The following is a 20,712-nucleotide window of genomic DNA, read 5'->3' on the forward strand; positions in this document are numbered from 1 at the left end:
GGCAACACAGTTTGAAGTTGTAGGTGGATAAACGTGAATTTTTAAGGAAGGAGGTCACACATGTGGGACATATCTTTACTGAAGGTAGGTTAAAACCAGATCCAAAGAAGCTAAAAGCAATGGCGGAATATGCCCAGTCCAGTAAAAAGTTTCTTGGGGTTAGTCAGGTATTATAGAAGCTTCGTAAGTGACTTTACTAAAGTGGTGAAACCACTACATGACTTCGAAAAAGGTGTTAAGTACGAATGGGATGCCAAGTGAGAAGATGCATTTCAAGTGTCAAAAGAGAGGCTACTCAATCCCCCTCCATCACAGTACCCACATTTTTCAAAAAAGTTTATAATCACGATTGACACGAGCCTAGACACTATTGGCTCTGTGTCTAGGCAAGGGGAGATAGGTAAAGACCTTCCAGTTGAATATGCGTCCAGAACGCTGAACAATGCAGAGCGACAATATAGCACCATTGAGAGAGAGTTACTGGCTGTAGTTTGGGCGGTCATACATTTCATACAATATGTTTTTGGTCATATGTTTACCATTTGTACAGATCATAAAGCACAGCTTTGGATCGGAAATATTAGTGATCTTTAATGAAGTTCACACTGAAATTAGAGGAGTATGATTGTAAAATTGTACACCGAAAGGGACAAGAACAACTATGTAGCAGATGTATTGTCGAGGATAAGGGAAGTGTAGTCAGATAATACCGAAACTGGGGCAACTGAAAGTGGAAAATGGTCGGTAGTCAAGGAAGACGAACAGGAGGAGAAAACTGCTGAAGAAAAGGCGGAAGTTTTGCGAGAGTTCTACCATGCACCCATAGGTGCTCACAACGGATCGAGGGAACATACGATCAAATCAGGAAATACTAAACGTGATCTGGTATGAAGAAGGATATTGAGGATTATATCAGAAAACGTGCTATTTGTAAATATATATATATATATATATATATATATATATATATATATATATATATATATATATATATATATATATATATATATATATATAGTAAAATAAGACAAAAATGCCGTTGGTTACAATACCAACACTAGAACTAGTATTCGGTAGGTATAAAATTGATGCAGTCTATCCTCTGACGATAACAGACAGGTTACTAACATTTCAGGATACTCTGTTAGTTCATTGCAGCAGAATCGATAAGCAGGACGCAGATACAGTGTCTCGTATCCTGGTGGAAAGAATAATTCTAAGCTTTGGGACACCCTCAGTAATATTCAGTGACAATGGCAGCAATTTTTTGAGTGGTACACTAAAGAAAGTGTGCACATTTTTAAGGAGTGATAGGGTACAGACCTCCTGTTCCCATCCCCAGTCGAATGGAGCATTGCAAATATCACAGCGAAATACAACAGAATTCCTGAGATATTAAATTGATAGCACTCAATCAAATTGGGACGAATGGCTTCCATTCGCAGTATCTGTGTACAATACAACGGCACATAGCACCACAAATTATACACCAAATGAGTTTTTTCCTTCAGAGCATATAACATACCTGGTATATTGCAAAGAGATTTCGCAGGTGTTACTTATAATTACGATGATTATGTACTCGAATTAAGCAGAAAATGAAAAAGATGCCCTAACGTGCCGCGGATTATAATAAACAATATAAGAAGAAGAACAAAGAGTTATATGATACAGACCAGAATTTGAAAGATTTTAAAACTGGTGATCGGGTTCTATTGTACGACGAAAGTGTTAGAAGGGGCAAAAGACGTAAGCTAGACATGCAATGGCGTGGCCCATACGCTGTACTTAGGACAAAAGGCCCATATGTGATCACTGAATTAGAAAGAAACAAATTTTTACTATGCCTGCCAACATATTAAAGGAGTTTTACTGAAATATAACTTTTTCTTGAATTTCAGATGAAACTAACGCAAGTGTTGCACCTGGTGAGCTGTATTTCTGCAGTGTACACCCTTGGACAGTTTCAAGATTTTTAGCATAGAGAACTTTCCTTCATCGCCGGGTTTATATTATGACAGTATTGGCAAGATACAAACCTACAGTGTGATGTGGAAAAACATCAGTCACATTAATGTCGGAGAACTTCAGAGGAAAGCTGATGAGACAGAGAGAGTGGCACATTTATCTGTAGGGTATTTTAAACAGAAGTGAACAAGCTTGGGAATAAGCGATCAAGAGAGTGCAGTTGTAGAGTAAGCTTAGAATGGCATGTCAAAAAGATCCGGAATTCACAAAGTCTAATTGGGCAACTGCTGTTGAAATGTGTGTGTGTGTGTATTGGTTCAAATGGCTCTGAGCACTATGGGACTTAACAGCTGAGGTCATCAGTCCCCTAGAACTCAGAACTACTTAAACCTAACTAACCTAAGGACATCACACACATCCATGCCCGAGGCAGGATTCGAACCTGCGACCTTAGAGGTCGCGCGGTTCCAGACTGAAGCGCCTAGAACCGCTCGGCCACTCCGGCCGGCTGTGTGTGTATTCCTAAGGGACCAAACTGCTGAGGTCATCGGTCCCTAGACTTACACACTACTTAAACTAACTTATACTAAGATAACACACACGCCCATGCCCGAGGGAGGACTCGATCCTCCGGCGGGAGTGGTCGAGCAATTCGTGGCATACACCGCGCGAAAACTGCTGTTGAAGTGTCAAAAAGTTCATATCTTCAAGGGTTAGCTACCGTGCGCGTTAAAAGTTGTATTGGTGAGCTATTTAACTGTCAATAAATGTTCCGAGCGGAGTGAGAACAAGACTTCCTAGAAATTACACAACGCATTTTTGTGTGAATTCTCATAGCCAAACTAAGAATGGAAAATGGACAAACGTGAGGTCTATTTTGTAAAAAACATATTAACGTGCTTGAAATTAATAAGGGCAATTAAGAGAAAAATAGAATACTGATCGATATACAAAAAACGTCATATTTTATGCATTCCAACAAAAGTTTGAAATAAAAAAAATTAAAAATGTTCAAATATTTTGTGAAATGATTTATCTAGAAGTAATAAATAAAATGTATTACAGAAGCATTTGACTTGCCTTTGAACGATGCTCGAAATCACGTGCGGTAACGAAATCATGTACAGTAAATATCCTTTAGTAACCTTTAAAATTCTGAGTTAAACATTGTACTTTAAATTCTCAATCGTCACCTCATTTGCTGTATATGATTTGGAACATCATTCAAAGGCGCGTCTAATCTGTTTTATTTGTTACTTTTAGACAGATAGACTCATAAAAAAATTTGACCGTTTTTTCCATTTTTTTAAATTTCTGTTTTAACTATAAACCTTTTAATTCAGAGTAGTTGTATTTAATTTTGTATTAGCATTTCAGCTGTTGTTGAAGGCTGTCTTACGAAGAAGAAGAAGGTGAAGAGTGACATGAATTGTGTATCTTGACAGTGCCACCTTGCTGTAACCTGCTAGTCCTAGTTTAGGTGACTGGTGACTGTATAAGAATATAAAGGAACTGCTATGCGACGAACCGTTCGAAGCGCTGTCCCTGCTGGAGGCCCTTGATGACTGTGATGATGTGGCGGAGCCCCACGACCCAGGTCTGCGCCAGCTCTGGACTGGTGGCCACGAGGTCCAGACTCTTCTTGTTTCTGCCGTGTATCACCGAGAAACAGCACGCTTCGTCGATGAATGGTGGCCAGCCAGTGTTGTTCTTCCCGAACTTCTCCTCCACCTTCTTGGCTATTTTATTGAAAGTGTCCGTCTTCCAGCCGTGCCTCACGTCCAGAATATCGTCCACTTCAACTGTAACATAAAAAATCGTAGTAACTATTAGAGTATTTATTTACAGTATTTACCGGGTGATAGTATAAATTTGAAAACTGAATAAATCACGGAATAATGTAGATAGAGAGGTACAAATTGACACACATGCTTGGAATGACATGCGGTTTTATTAGAACCAAAAAAATACAAAAGTTCAAAACTGTCCGACAGATGGCGCTTCATCTGATCAGAATAGCAATAATCAGCATAACAAAGTAAGATAAAGCAAAGATGATGTTCTTTACAGGAAATGTTCAATATGTCCACCATCATTCCTCAACAATAGCTGTAGTCGAGGAATAATGTTGTGAACAGCACTGTGAAGCATGCCCGGAGTTGTGGTGAGGCATTGGCGTCGGATGTTGTCTTTCAGCATCCCTAGAGATGTCGGTCGATCACGATACACTTGCGACTTCAGGTAACCCCAAAGCTAATAATCGCACGGACTGAGGTCTGGGGACCTGGGAGGCCAAGCATGACGAAAGTGGCGGCTGAGCACACGATGCTCACCAAACGACGTGCGCAAGAGATCTTTAACGCGTCTAGCAATATGGGGTGGAGCGCCATCCTTCATTAACATCGTACGTTCCAGCAGGTGTTTATCAGCCAGGCTGGGGATGATGCGATTCTGTAACATATCGGCGTACCTCTCACCCGTCACGGTAGCAGTCACTGACGTTTTGCTGTCCAGCGCCATCTGCCGGACATTTTGTGAACTTTGTGGTTTTTTTTTTGTTCTAATAAAACCCCATGTCATTCCAAGCATGTGTGTCAATTTTTACCTCTCTAGCTACATTATTCCGTGGTTTATTAAGTTTTCAAATTTGTACTGACTTTTTGATCACCCGGAATTTAACGGGAAAGAGTAGGGGCATCGAACCCTTTCTTACATCTAACCAGGCTTCAATGTGTTCTGCATGGCTTCATTATAATAAGCAGATTCTACACTGAAGTGCCAAAGAAACCGGAATAGGCACGTGTATTCAAATACAGAGATATATAAACAGGCAGAATACGGCGCTGCGGTCGGCAACGACTGTACAAGACAAGTGACTGGCGCAGTTGTTAGATCGGTTAATGCTTCTGCAATGGCAGGGTTTCAAGATTTAAATGAGTCTGAACGTGGTGTTATAGCCGGCGCACGAGCTTTGGAACACAGCATCTCCGAAGTAGCGACGAAGTGGGAATTTTCCCGTACGACCATTTCACGAGTGTACCGTGAATATCAGGAATCGAGTAAAACATCAAGTCTCCGACATCACTGCAGCCGAAAAAAGATCCTGCAAGAACGGAACCAACGACGACTGAAGAGAATCGTTCAACGTGACTGAAGTGCGACCCTTCCGCAAATTGCTACAGATTTCTGTGCTGGCCTATCAAAGAGTGTCAGCTTGCGAACCATTCAACGAAACATCATCGATATGGCCTTTCGGAGCCGAAGACCCACTCGTGTACCCATGATGACTGCGCGACAGAAAGCTTTATGCCTCGCCTGGGCCCGTCAACACCGACATTGGGCTGTTGACGACTGGAAACATGTTGCCTGGTCGGGCGCGTCTCTTTTCAAATTGGATAAAGCGGATGGACGTGTATGGGTATAGGGACAACATCATGAATCCATGGAGCCTGCATATCAGCAGAGGACTGTTCAAGCTGGTGGAGGCTCTGTAATGGTGTGGAGAGTGTCCAGTTGGAGTGATATGGGACCCCTGATACGTTTAGATACGACTCTAACGGGTGACACGTACACAAATGTCCTGTGTGATCACCTGCATCCATTCAGCTTTTCTATGTCTATCATTTTAGCAGGAGATCTCTGGGACAACGGCCGTTTACTATCGTGACAAATAAAAACACCTACAGTTGTCTTTATGATTTTATTTTATTTTGTCGTTACCAGTTTCAACGCTTCAGTGCGTCATTTTCAGGCTGTTTTTGATGCGGTACAGGTTGATATGATCCCCATGCCAACTGACTTGAGAAGCATTCAAATAGGTACAGATGTCCTGGTTTTCCGGGACAGTCCCGGTTTCAGATTAAAGAAATCGATGTCTTGAAAAATACTTTCGAGACAGTAGTTTGTCCCGGTTTTCGAATTTCAGGGAAATATTCACATATTATATATTTTTTCTCCAAACTCTTGCGTGGATCTGTGTTAAGATAAATAACGAAAGCTTTTATTATCACAGCTGACCGACTTCCTTGAAGAGTATTATTGTGTGGTAATGCTGCTGAGTTTCTATTAATGTCCCTTACCTCAGTACAGTTTTAAGCTTTGCAGCAATGCGGTTATCTGTTTCTCTGTCCATGTCGTAACGCGATAAGTTCGTTATTAAAGTGTTTCATTGTTTCAAGTGAACTCAAAATGCCAAAGAGGAAGAGCTCATTCCGAGAAAAATATTCAGAAGAATGGTTCTTCATCAAACGAAGGAGAAGTGACTAACATCTACATCTACATCTACATTCATACTCCGCAAGCCACCCAACGGTGTGTGGCGGAGGGCACTTTACGTGCCACTGTCATTACCTCCCTTTCCTGTTCCAGTCGCGTATGGTTCGCGGGAAGAACGACTGTCTGAAAGCCTCCGTGCGCGCTCTAATCTCTCTAATTTTACATTCGTGATCTCCTCGGGAGGTATAAGTAGGGGGAAGCAATATACTCGATACCTCATCCAGAAACGCACCCTCTCGAAACCTGGCGAGCAAGCTACACCGCGATGCAGAACGCCTCTCTTGCAGAGTGCCACTTGAGTTTATTAAACATCTCCGTAACGCTATCACGGTTACAAAATAACCCTGTGACGAAACGCGCCGCTCTTCTTTGGATCATCTCTATCTCCTCCGTCAACCCGATCTGGTACGGATCCCACACTGATGAGCAATACTCAAGTATAGGTCGAACGAGTGTTTTGTAAGCCACCTCTTTTGTTGCTGGACTACATTTTCTAAGCACTCTCCCAATGAATCTCAACCTGGTACCCGCCTTACCAACAATTAATTTTATACGATCATTCCACTTCAAATCGTTCCGCACGCATACTCCCAGATATTTTACAGAAGAAACTGCTACCAGTGTTTGTTCCGCTATCATATAATCATACAATAAAGGATCCTTCTTTCTATGTATTCGCAATACATTACATTTGTCTATGTTAAGGGACAGTTGCCACTCCCTGCACCAAGTGCCTATCCGCTGCAGATCTTCCTGCATTTCGCTACAATTTTCTATTGCTGCAACTTCTCTGTATACTACAGCATCACCCGCGAAAAGCCGCATGGAACTTCCGACACTATCTACTAGGTCATTTATATATATTGTGAAAAGCAATGGTCCCATAACACTCCCCTGTGGCACGCCAGAGGTTACCTTAACGTCTGTAGACGTCTCTCCATTGATAACAACATGCTGTGTTCTGTTTGCTAAAAAATCTTCAATCCAGCCACACAGCTGGTCTGATATTCCGTAGGCTCTTACTTTGTTTATCAGGCGACAGTGCGGAACTGTATCGAACGCCTTCCGGAAGTCAAGAAAAATAGCATCTACCTGGGAGCCTGTATCTAATATTTTCTGGGTCTCATGAACAAATAACGCGAGTTGGGTCTCACACGATCGCTGTTTCCGGAATCCATGTTGATTCCTACATAGTAGATTCTGGGTTTCCAAAAACGACATGATACTCGAGCAAAAAACATGTTCTAAAATTCTACAACATATCGATGTCAGAGATAAAGGCCTATAGTTTTGCGCATCTGCTCGACGACCCTTCTTGAAGACTGGGACTACCTGTGCTCTTTTCCAATCATTAGGAACCCTCCGTTCCTCTAGAGACTTGCGGTACACGGCTGTTAGAAGGGGGGCAAGTTCTTTCGCGTACTCTGTGTAGAATCGAATTGGTATCCCGTCAGGTCCAGTGGACTTTCCTCTGTTGAGTGATTCCAGTTGCTTTTCTATTCCTTGAACACTTATTTCGATGTCAGCCATTTTTTCGTTTGTGCGAGGATTTAGAGAAGGAACTGCAGTGCGGTCTTCCTCTGTGAAACAGCTTTGGAAAAAGGTGTTTAGTATTTCAGCTTTACGCGTGTCATCCTCTGTTTCAATGCCATCATCATCCCGGAGTGTCTGGATATGCTGTTTCGAGCCACTTACTGATTTAACGTAAGACCAGAACTTCTAACGATTTTCTGTCAAGTCTGTACATAGAATTTTACTTTCGAATTCACTGAACGCTTCTCGCATAGCCCTCCTTACGCTAACTTTGACATCGCTTAGCTTCTGTTTGTCTGAGAGGTTTTGGCTGCGTTTAAACTTGTAGTGAAGCTCTCTTTGCTTTCGCAGTAGTTTCCTAACTTTGTTGTTGTACCACGGTGGGTTTTTCCCGTCCCTCACAGTTTTACTCGGCACGTACCTGTCTAAAACGCATTTTACGATTGCCTTGAACTACTTCCATAAACACTCAACATTGTCAGTGTCGGAACAGAAATTTTCGTTTTGATCTGTTAGGTGGTCTGAAATCTGCCTTCTATTACTCTTGCTAAACAGATAAACCTTCCTCCCTTTTTTTATATTCCTATTAACTTCCATATTCAGGGATGCTACAACGGCCTTATGATCACTGATTCCCTGTTCTGCACTTACAGAGTCGAAAAGTTCGGGTCTGTTTGTTATCAGTAGGTCCAAGATGTTATCTCCACGAGTCGGTTCTCTGTTTAATTGCTCGAGGTAATTTTCGGATAGTGCACTCAGTATAATGTCACTCGATGCTCTGTCCCTACCACCCGTCCTAAACATCTGAGTGTCCCAGTCTATACCTGGTAAATTGAAATCTCCACCAAAGAGTATAACATGCTGAGAAAATTTATGTGAAATGTATTCCAAATTTTCTCTCAGTTGTTCTGCCACTAACGCTTCTGAGTCGGGAGGTCGGTAAAAGTAGCCAATTATTAACCCAGCTCGGTTGTTGAGTGTAACCTCCACCCATAATAATTCACAGGAACTATCCACTTCTACTTCACTACAGGATAAACTACTACTAACAGCGACAAACACTCCACCACCGGTTGCATGCAATCTATCCTTCCTAAACACCGTCTGTACCTCTGTAAAAATTTCGGCAGAATTTATCTCTGGCTTAAGCCAGCTCTCTGTACCTATAACGATTTCAGCTTCGGTGCTTTCTATCAGCGCTTGAAGTTCCGGTACTTTACCAACGCAGCTTCGACAGTTTACAATTACAATACCGATTGCTGCTTGGTCCCCGCATGTCCTGACTTTGCTCCGCACCCTTTGAGGCTGTTGCCCTTTCTGTATTTGCCCGAGGCCATCTAACCTAAAAAACCGCCCAGTCCACGCCACACAACCCCTGCTACCCGTGTAGCCGCTTGCTGCGTGTAGTGGACTCCTGACCTATCCAGCGGAACCCGAAACCCCACCACCCTATGGTGCAAGTCGAGGAATCTGCAGCCCACATGGTCGCAGAACCGTCTCAGCCTCTGATTCAGACCCTCCACTCGGCTCTGTACCGAAGGTCCGCAGTCAGTCCTGTCGACGATGCTGCAGATGGTGAGCTCTGCTTTCATCCCGCTAGCGAGACTGGCAGTCTTCACCAAATCAGATAGCCGTCGGAAGCCAGAGAGGATTTCCTCCGATCCATAGCGCCACACATCATTGGTGCCGACATGAGCGACCACCTGCAGATGGGTGCACCCTGTACCCTTCATGGCATCCGGAAGGACCCTTTCCACATCTGGAATGACTCCCCCCGGTATGCACACGGAGTGCACATTGGTTTTCTTCCCGTCTCTTGCTGCCATTTCTCTAAGGGGCCCCATTACGCGCCTTACTAATGCGTAATTTGTGTTATGTTTCCATTGCACATGGAAGAAGAGCTGATATTAAGGATCATATAGCTAGCGTAAAGCATAAGTAAAACGTGTAATCTGCAAGCACTCAAAAACTGGACAGTTACTTTGGTTCAAATTCTTCTAAACAGGGCAAGTTAGTAACAGCAGCGGAATTAACAATGCGCTATCATACCGTTAAAGCCACATGTCTTTGAAATCAGTTGACTGTACTTAAAAGCTACGCTCCAAACTTTTGATGATTCAGAAGCAGCACAAATGAGACGTTGGGCAGAACCAAATCAACAGCAATTGTGAAATCAGTGTTAGCGTTCAAAACTGTCAAACAAATATGCGATGAACTTTCAGAGGTCCTTTACTTTGGTATAGCTACAGACGGTAGTAAATAAAATACCGAGAAAATATTTTGATTAATTGTTCATTATTGAGACAGAAAGATGAAGTTAGAGCGAAAGTAATTAAAATAACTTCACTGCCAAACGAAACTGGCTCTGTAATAAGCACGTTTTGCGTCACTGTCTTAGAGGAAAACAAAACTGATAAAAATAAATTCATAGTGTTTTGCGGTGACATTGCCATAACTAATTTTGGAAGAGTACAACGAGCTGGTACAAACAACTTGTTCGCGAAACTGAAAAGTGAAGTAAACGAAAATCTTGTAGGAGTTGGATTCGTCACACACACATTACATAACGCTTCAAAGGCAGTCGCTGACGTGATGAGTCTTGATGTGGATACATTTGTAATTTAACTTTTCATTTACTTCTCCATAGGCACAGTACGAAAGTAGCATCTAAAAGAACTCCGTAAGTTTGTTAACAAAGTATCATGCATTGTCGTCACATTCGAAAACAAGATGGTTATCTTCGTTTGTTGTAGCAGAGAGAGTGCTGAAGTTATAAGATGCTCTTAACCCTAGCAATACCAACGTATTTCCCATAACGCGTACTATCAAGGGGGGTACTTTGTGTCCACTACAAAAAAATTTAAAAAATCAATTGATGTTAACGTTTACTAACAACATCCTTTTTAAATAGGTTCTGATGTATAAGAAGGGTCCAGGGTCTGAATATATCTTTTAGCCCAATTTTAGCAGTAATGTGTACACAGAGAGGAGGGGTGCTTTATGACCACCACTAGAAATTAAAAAAAAATACAATTTCGTTAACTGTCATTAAGTTTTATTCACAACATACTTTTTAAAGATATAAAGATATGTAAAAAGGCTGCTGACAAAAATATCGTTATAACATTTATTGCGAAAAGTTACATTTACTACTAAGAATTAAATTTTTGGGTTACATATAACTGAAAAAGTCAAAACAATTACGGAATCAGGTGCCAGCCGCGGTGGTCTCACGGTTCTAGGCGCGCAGTCCGGAACCGTGGGACTGCTACGGTCGCAGGTTCGAATCCTGCCTCGGGCATGGATGTGTGTGATGTCCTTAGGTTAGTTAGGTTTAAGTAGTTCTAAGTTCTAGGGGACTGATGACCACAGCAGTTGAGTCCCATAGTGCTCAGAGCCATTTGAACCATTTTGAACGGAATCAGGTGTAAGAAATCATTAAAAACAACAAATTTTTCTCGGAATTTTAAAATATGAAGTACATGACTAGATTACGGATTTTTAAAAGGTGCGCATAAAGTACCCCCCCTGCCCCACCTTGGTATTGCGAGCGTTAAGCCGTTTTTCTCTCAAAAGGAAAAACGCCTCAATTTCTGACAACTCTATTTCCGAATCCTCTGACTGAATCGTATTTATGGGTTTTGCACGGCCAGATAAGTATACTTCAGGGACAAGTACTTATACTCGAGAAGGGAGATAGCAGTATTATAGAAGTTTTTGAAAGATGTTGTCAGAGTGACAGGACGGAAAGAGGAAACTTTTGGATCACTCAAAGTGATATCTATCGTGCAGAAAATAGAGGTTGCATCAGCTTGAGATATTCAGAAATTTCATTCTGACATTGAATAGTTTTACGAAACATTCATGGATTATTTCAAAAAATGGTCAACATGTTGTGGCGTAACAAGACAGCCACGCCACTCGGAAGTAGCCGAAAGGCACGCGTTAACTCACGCAGGCTAGAGATAGGTCTGAAACAGGATACGTAATGAATGCTATAAAGAAAAGTACGTAGCTGCTGGAATACTTAACTTTAATCCATCCTTGTGGTACATCGCTCTTGATGATACAAGTGAGACTCTTTAGATACAAGCTATGTAATGCTAATGGCGCCTTGCTAGGTCGTAGCCATTGACTTAGCTGAAGGCTATTCTAACTATCTGCTCTGCAAATGAGCGAGGCTTCGTCAGTGTGCATCGCTAGCTAAGTCGTCCGTACAACTGGGGCGAGTGCTAGTCCGTCTCTCGAGACCTGCCGTGTGGTGGCGCTCGGTCTGCGATCACTGACAGTGGCGACACGCGGGACCGACATGTACTAATGGACCGCGGCCGATTTAAAGCTACCACCTAGCAAGTGTGGTGTCTGGCGGTGACACCACACAACAAACTTGGAAAAATTTTCCATTTTCAAACGGATGTTTGTGGACTCGTCAGAACCCTCTGGAATGAATTGACAAGGACAGGAATATTTCTGCAAGATGAAGGATTATCAATAGACGATAGTGCATTGTTTGAGAAGTTTTGCTTCCTCAGCTAGTTCACTGTATCACAACTCACCCAAGAATAGTGATAAATTGTCTAGCATGTCGTGTCAGGAGAACTGGAGCGATTTCTTTGAAAAGTATGGACGCTTACAGCAGTATTCGCAATTACTAAATCTGTGCGAATTCATCTTTAGTGTTCCAGGACACAATGCTAAAGTGGAAAGAATATTCTATCTCACGAATGTCCAGTGGACTGAGGAACGAAATAGATTACAACTATCAACAATTGAGGCATAGTAAAATGTGATTTTAATAATGAAATCAGCTGCTCTGATTTTTATGATTACGTCATTCCTCGGCAAGATCTTCTCTCTGAAGCTGAGAAATCCGATAGATACCAAATGTAGAAGAGAGCAGAAGGTTTAAAATTGAATTTTGTTACTTGTGAACAACCAAAAGTCTGCCTTTCAACATTTTTAAAGATTTAATTTTGTATTTCATAACGCATAGATATTAAAATAGGTAGCTGGGTGATTTATTATGTTACGTGTCTTTCATGTGATAGAATGCAGGCCTGTTGCAGTTAGCTCAAGCGCTCCTCAGTATATTGACAAGTAAACCTACCTAAATGGTACCGAAATATGTGCCCCAGAAAAGGGCCCACTTATATTGTGCGTGTATTATATCTTCCAATGCAGTTTGTCCCATGAACCATTTTTATGTTTTCTTTTTCGTCCAAATATTTACCAACATACATCTCTCCATCGTGGTTGTCACATTAGAAGTCTGTGTCTCATGGCCGTGGCTCAAAATTGGCAATACACGCTGTAAACTTTACGTTTCAGATACATTCTAAAAATAAAGGAACTGAAAATAAATTTGTGGCTGGTTGCTGTCTCAACACCATCAACATTTGTCTTCAAATAACAGTCACGGTCTCCAACCATCTCATCATATGACAAAAATGCGTTCTAAACTTAGTTTGGAAAATTCCCTGGCGTTTATCAAAAGCGCTCTATGCCATGTTTACTCTTTGTTTACTTATGTTACTCGTTGACTTCAACTGTTCTAAACACAAATCCTCACTAACTGGGTCTTTGAGTGTATGGTTGTTTTTTACAACTTTATTTTCGATGTATTGATTAATATTACATAGAAAAACGTTTAACACGAATTCATTTGACACGAAAAATCAGATAGTACAAATAATACCGCAATCCCAACAAAATTCTATACAATTTTATAATTTTTTTCTAGTAACACCAAATAAAAGTCGTTGAACATTAAAAGATGTTGCCTCTTGGGTGAAGAAATAGGAGTACGTAGTCTCTTTCTGCAGTTTCCATGTCACCCAGATGTATGTTTATTTATTTATTTTTCGTTTTGCATAGCGAAGTCGACAACAGCTGCTGCTGTTGTTATGTTACTGCTTGACAATGAGAACTCTCACTGTGAAAAAACTTCAACTATTGTTGGTAATCGGAAACGTTAGCCATCTGAAGATGGAATTGATAGCCCGAAACAGCGAATTAGCTGTAGTTCGATATTTGTGGGCCAAAGGGTATGAACCGAATGAAATTCACGGGGACGACTGAAGGGACCGTAGCAATACCCCCAGGTGGTGTACATTCTTCCAAGAGAGCCGTGTGAACCTTAATGATTCGCTAAGCTCCGAACGGCCAGTAACAGCTGCAAATCCGCAGAATGTCATAGCCATTGAGGCAGCAGTTCTGAACGACTGGCGTATACAACGGCTAACCTTATCTCAGCGTTTCAACATTTCATACGGTGCGGTGTACTATATTGTTCACGACACATTGAAATTTCGTACAGTTAGTGGTCGCTGGATGAACTAAGAATCTGAAAGACAGCCGCAAGGGCCAGCGAATGATAACGAGCTTAGATCACTGAAGCGTTAAGCTGCAAAAAGGCATGACTTTCTGAAAGGGATCTTCACTGGGAAAGAGCCGTGGGCGTACCAAGCAGGCTCTATGGCGTGTAAACATGACGGTTCCCCAGTACGAAAAAATGCAAAGTGGCTAAATTTGGTGTATTCTTGGTGAACTTTGCTGAACACGGGACCACTGTGAATGCTGCAGCCTACATTAAAACTTTGGTTAAGATGCGTTGTGCTCTTCGTGACGAACGCCACAACATTAATGTCGTTGTTGTCAAACTTCCTCATGACAATGCTCGCCCGCATGTTGCTGTTTCTGTTTGTGAGAAAATCGACAAATTTAGGTGGGAGGTGCTCCATCATCCACCATTCAGTCCAGACCTAGCACCGTTGGACTTCCACCTGTTTGGTCCCACGAAGAAATTCATGGCCATCCAACGCTTCGCGACAGAAATGTTAATGAAATCAGCAGTCCACAGATGGCTATACTCCAACCAAACGCCGGCCGAAGTGGCCGTGCGGTTAAAGGCGCTGCAGTCTGGAACCGCGAGACCGCTACGGTCGCAGGTTCGAATCCTGCCTCGGGCATGGATGTTTGTGATGTCCTTAGGTTAGTTAGGTTTAACTAGTTCTAAGTTCTAGGGGACTAATGACCTCAGCAGTTGAGTCCCATAGTGGTCAGAGCCATTTGAACCATTTTGAACCAACCAAACAGAATTCGACGAACAGGGCATATCGAAACTAGCTCCATGATGAGAGAAATGTGTTGAAAACATTGGTGGCCATATAGAAAAGTAGGTCCAAGATGTAAGTTCATTTTTGATTTTTTAATTTTGCTACCCATACAACTTTTTGGTAACAAAATTATTGTGCGTTACTTTCCGATCTTCCCTCGTACAGTCTTTTCAAGCTTCACGAGGTGGTTTGGGGGTGTCTGAAAGAATCCGTACCTCACTGCATAGACGAGAACAATATTGCATCCAAGTGCGACGACCACACGTGCAACACATCGTTTAAGAGGTACGAATTTACAGTTAATTGTAACATGTAAAGGGCAGAAGTAATATTGCATTTCTTGTTAAGACAGGCCTTGGGTGATATTAGAGCACAGTTAGATTCGGACAAGGTCGAAAAGTTTGCATTTCAAATACATTTTTAGTGACCAGGACGATACTTCAAACTGAAATCAGTGACAGCTCCTAACAACATATTCGCAATTACCTACCGAACAGCTCGTTTGCAGACCGTTGTTTACTGCCTTTGCTTCTAGTATCGTATACTTTCACCCGTGTCAGTTTTCGGTATTAATCACGACACACACTGCACTTATGACAGGAGACTATATCTCGTTTAATTAGGACTATCTAACAATACATCTTGGCGAAAACGAAATTACGATATCTTACACGGCTGGGGAAATATCTACGGTGAAAAGCTTAGCTGAAACTGGCTGTATATGGTATTGCTGGACGACTTGACCGTCACCGCCGGAATACCGCCGAACGAGAAAGCTGTGAGGCGGCGTCACGTCTTCCTGGAACAACCGCCGACCACAACGTGCCGACCTACGCCACGTCAAGTCGTCCTGGCCAAGCACGGCGCATAGGTCTCGATGCGATATACTTTTGTTGCTTTATACTTCCGAGTGGTGTCAGATCAGACAACAACACACATTTCTTTTCTAAATTCCAGTTTCCATGTTCCGACATTCCATGTGGCAATTTCCGAATCCGCACCATGTGCGACGCAGACGTTTCGCCGTCATGAACGCAGTCTCGATCCAGGAGGTCTCGTAGCGGAGATGATCCTCCCTCTCCCATCCCCCTCCTCCAAGTAAACGCCTGTTGACACTGTCTGACAAGAAAAGTGAAGCACACGGAAAGGGAGGAGGAAACTAAATACACTTCTGGCCATTAAAATTAATACACCACGAAGATGACGTGCTACAGACGCGAAATTTAACCGACAGGAAGAAGATGCTCTGATATGCAAATGATTAGCTTTTCAGAGCATTCACACAAGGTTGGTGCCGGTGGCGACACCTACAACGTGCTGACATGAGGAAAGGTTTCAACCGATTTCTCATACACAAACAGCAGTTGACCGGCGTTGCCTGGTGAAACGTTGTTGCGATGCCTTGTGTAAGGAGGAGAAATGCGTACCATCACGTTTCCGACTTTGATAAAGGTCGGATTATAGCCTATCGCGATTGCGGTTTATCGTATCGCGACATTCCTGCTCGCGTTGGTCGAGATCCAATGACTGTTAGCAGAATATGGAATGAGTGGGTTCAGGAGGGTAATACGGAACGCCGTACTGGAAGCCAACGGCCTCGTATCACTAGCAGTTGAAATGACAGGCATCTTATCCGCATGGCTGTAACGGATCGTGCAGCCACGTGTCGATCCCTGAGTCAACAGATGGGGACGTTTGCAAGACAACAACCATCTGCACGAACAGTTCGACGACGTTTGCAGCAGCATGGACTATCAGCTCGGAGACCATGGCTGCGGTTACCCTTGACGCTGCATCACACACAGGAGCTCCTGCGATGGTGTACTCAACGACGAACCTGCGTGCACGAATGGCAAAACGTCATTTTTGCGGATGAATCCAGGTTGTGTTTACAGCATCATGATGGTCGCATCCGTGTTTGGCGACATCGCGGTGAACGCACATTGGAAGCGTGTATTCGTCATAGCCGTACTGGCGTATCACCCGGCGTGATGGTATGGTGTGCCATTGGTTACACGTCTCGGTCACCTCTTGTTCGCATTGACGGCACTTTGAACAGTGGACGTTACATTTCAGATGTGTAACGACCCGTGGCTCTACCCTTCAATCGATCCCTGCGAAACCCTACATTTCAGCAGGATTGCAGGTCCTGTACGGGCCTTTCTGGATACAGAAAATGTTCGACCGCTGCCCTGGGCAGCACATCTCCAGATCTCTCACCACTTGGAAACGAGTGGTCAATGGTGGCCGAGCAACTGGCTCGTCACAATACGCCAGTCACTACTCTTGATGAACTGTGGTATCGTGTTGAAGCTGCATGGGCAGCTGTACCTGTACACGCTATCCAAGCTCTGTTTGAATCAATGCCCAGGCGTATCAAGGCCGTTATTACGGCCAGAGGCGGTTATTCTGGGTACTGTTTTCTCAGGATCTATTCACCCAAATTGCATGAAAATGTAATCACATGTCAGTCACAGTATAATATATTTGTCCAATGAATACCCGTTTATCATCTGCATTTCTTCTTGGTGTAGCAATTTTAGTGGCCAGTAGTGTATAACTTGATACGATATGTGATGTTAGTTTAGTGATTACGAAATCGAGTCTAATATACACAAAAAATGGCAGTATGAGCCCACTTACAAGTACTATGTTGCATCCCCTCTGACCTCGAAACACGCACTTACTCGGTTGGGAATGGTGTCATAACGCCGTTGTATCCTCTCCAGAGGCAAGCTGGTCTACAGCTGTGGAAACTGGTCCTCGACATCCTGAATACATGTTCCATCAGGAACAGATGTGGGGCTTCTACTGGCCACGGGAGTACCTCAGCATCACGCAGACAGTTCACAGAGACACGAACCATGTGCATTGTCCTGCTGAAAAATAGAATCACGATAATGGTAACACATGAGGACGCAGTATGACCGTTACACATTATTGTGCCGTCAGTCGCTGTTAGTGTCACCTGAAGTCATACCCTACGGCTCCTCAAGCCATGACGCCAGGAGTAATACCGCTGTACCTTATCGAAACAGTGAAAGAATGTAACTTCTCTCCAGCAAGCCGCAATACTCGCCGACGATGGTCATCCGGCGTAGTGCAGGACCATCATTCATCTCTGAACAGAATGCGAAACCATTCATCAGCCGTCCATGCTTCCAGGTCACGACACCACTCCAAGAGCAGCCGTTTGCGTTGCTGTGTTAACGGCAGCCTACATATGGGACGGTAATTCCCTAGTCCACATACAACTGGCCTCCGATCAATCGTGCAGGATGACACAGAATGTTGGAGGGAGTCCATTACTTGTTCTCGGACGGCAGGCGCAGATGTGAAGGCGCTATGATGTGCCTGGTGCGCAATATGGAACGATCCTCCCTTGCGGTGGTCTGACGTGGCCGACTTGACGACAAGACGAGCATGCCTGCACTCGCATTCCTATACAGTCCAAGATCAGCCCAATGTCACGTCCGAATGCACCACGAATCTCGATATTTCACGATTGGACCAGCTGGCCAAACGGAGACCCACAATAAGGCCCCTTTCAAACAGTGTCAGGTGCTGATAACGCTGTCTTCATGGGTACGCGGCATCTCCATGTCCGCCACAGCGTTCACTCAACATCTGACGCTTTTTGCTCCCGTTATACAGGGTGAGCCACTAACTTTTGCCACCTGGAATAACTCTGAAAGTTTGACAAGAGCGGAAAAGTTTGTGGGACAAAAGTTGCATGGGACAACGGGGGCCATAACATGACGTTCGTTTTTTGTTGCTAGGTGGGGTCGCTTCAGAGATATGAAGGTCAACTTTGTTTTTTTTTTTTAAATGGGATGCCATAGTTTGGTACTTATTTTCTGATAAAGGCTATCGGGACGAATCCAATGATGTGTAACACTAAGGTCTTTGAAGGTCAAAGAAGGTCACAAAGGTGGCAAATTTACAGAAGGTGTTCGATGCAGTGCTGCAATCTTCTTATCATGGATTGAGTGGTATTCCTTACCACACCGGCACTTATCGAAGCACATGTTCTGACAATTCTCTCTTGCATATCTTCAGGTGTAGTTGGAACATCTTTATAAACAATGTCTTTTACGAGTCCCCACGAGAAAAAATCCAGAGGCGTCAAGTCTGTCAAACGACCTTGCCACGACACATCTCCTCCGCGTCCAATCCAACGATATGAGAATCGTCTCTACAACTCATTTCTAGCAATCAGCGAAAAATGTGCCGGACACCCATCGTGTTGATACCACATTCTGTTACTTGTTCCTAAAGATATTTCTTCCAATAACAGACCTAATGTTTCTTGCAGGAATGGGGTGTACTTCCTACCACTAAGATTTCCTTCGATGAAAAAGGGGCCTATAATTCTGTCCTCCAAAATCCCACACCATACATTCACCGACCACGGCTTTTCGTGCGCAACTTGCCACAGTCGACATGGATTTTCAGATGCCCAGTAATGCATGTTATGTAAATTAACATTTCCACGGTTCGTGAATGTAGCCTCGTCACTACATAAAATAAAATTAATAAATGTGTCATCCCTATGAATCTGAAGTTGAGCCCATCGGCGAATTTAATGCGTCGCATACAATCCGTACCACTTAATTCTTGATGGAGACTGATATGGTAAGGGTGATATTTATGGCGATGCAGAACACGAACAACACTACTCTGGCTCATTCCAGATTCCCTTGCGATTTGACGCGAACTAACACAAGGATATCGAACCTCAGTGGCAAGAGTACCAATTTCCGTTTCCTTGTTAGTAACTTTCCTTTGCCGGATATGTTTCCGATGCTTTAAAGATTCCATTGTTCTCAGTTTATCATACACATATTTAAGTGTACGACGTGTAGGGTGAGTACGTTGAGGATATCTTTCAGAGTGTACGTCTCTAGTTCTCACTGAATTTTGTTGGCATTTTCTATAAGTTAGAAGCATATCGACTTGTTCTTCGAAGGAACACATCATTCACATTCGCTTGATTAGACGATACTATTCTTACCGTTCCTACTAGTGTTGTACTGCGAAACCGTCGAATGGTGTTTACGTGTCAATGGCACGTTAGATGGATACGCCGTATTCGGCGAATATTTACTATTTGCACGATATACGAGAGAGAATTGTCAGAGCATGTGCTTCGATAGGTGCGGAAGTGATAAGGAGTACCACTCAATCTATGATAAGAAGACTGACCTTCGTTGACCTTCAAAGACCTTACTGTTACACATCGTTGTATTCGTCTCGATAGCCGCTGACAGAAAATGATTACCAAACTTTAGCATCCCACTTAAAAAAACAAAGTTGAACTTCATATATCTTACGCGACCCCACCTAGCAACAAAAATCCAACGTCGTATTATGGCCCCCGTAGTCCCATACAACATTTGTCCAACTTTTCAGGTACTATCATACTTTTGGAGTTATTCTAGGTGGCAATGGTTAGTGACTCATCCTGTATAATCTACAGACCTGGCAACAACACTAAACAACGAACAGTACTAATGCACTTTCGTTGTTGTTCTATCTGTCACAGAGAATTGCAACTCCGGTCATTTACATAACCGCTGATAGTTTGTACGCGTACGGAGTAGTATTGACATGACATTCGACCGTGCCTTCTTGGAGGTACACTTTTCTTCAGGCAATGCATTTTTACATTTAAATGGTGTTCAGAAACAGTCCGAAAAGCTTGCAAGGGTGTTGCAGGGTAGGTTGTGCTGAGAAGTGATTGTCAAGAAAAAAATTCGATACGTCGCGCCGTTTCCGAGTTAATTACCGTTGCAGTTAGCCAAGCAGGCCGTTGCTCACG

At 43.0% G+C, this 20,712-nt stretch overlaps 1 protein-coding gene across 1 annotated transcript in view; it reads right to left on the minus strand.

Moving 5' to 3' along the window:
* The window catches only part of LOC126248248 (1-phosphatidylinositol 4,5-bisphosphate phosphodiesterase eta-2-like), a 551,756-nt gene that overhangs the window by 201,370 nt on the left and 329,674 nt on the right, over positions 1-20,712 (minus strand). The window contains exon 3 of the mRNA XM_049949098.1: positions 3,497-3,770. Within this exon, the coding sequence (XP_049805055.1) occupies positions 3,497-3,770 (274 nt within the window). The remainder of the gene's footprint in view (positions 1-3,496; positions 3,771-20,712) is intronic.

Source organism: Schistocerca nitens, chromosome 3 (genome assembly GCF_023898315.1).
Source record: "Schistocerca nitens isolate TAMUIC-IGC-003100 chromosome 3, iqSchNite1.1, whole genome shotgun sequence".
NCBI classification, from domain to species: Eukaryota; Metazoa; Arthropoda; class Insecta; order Orthoptera; family Acrididae; genus Schistocerca; species Schistocerca nitens.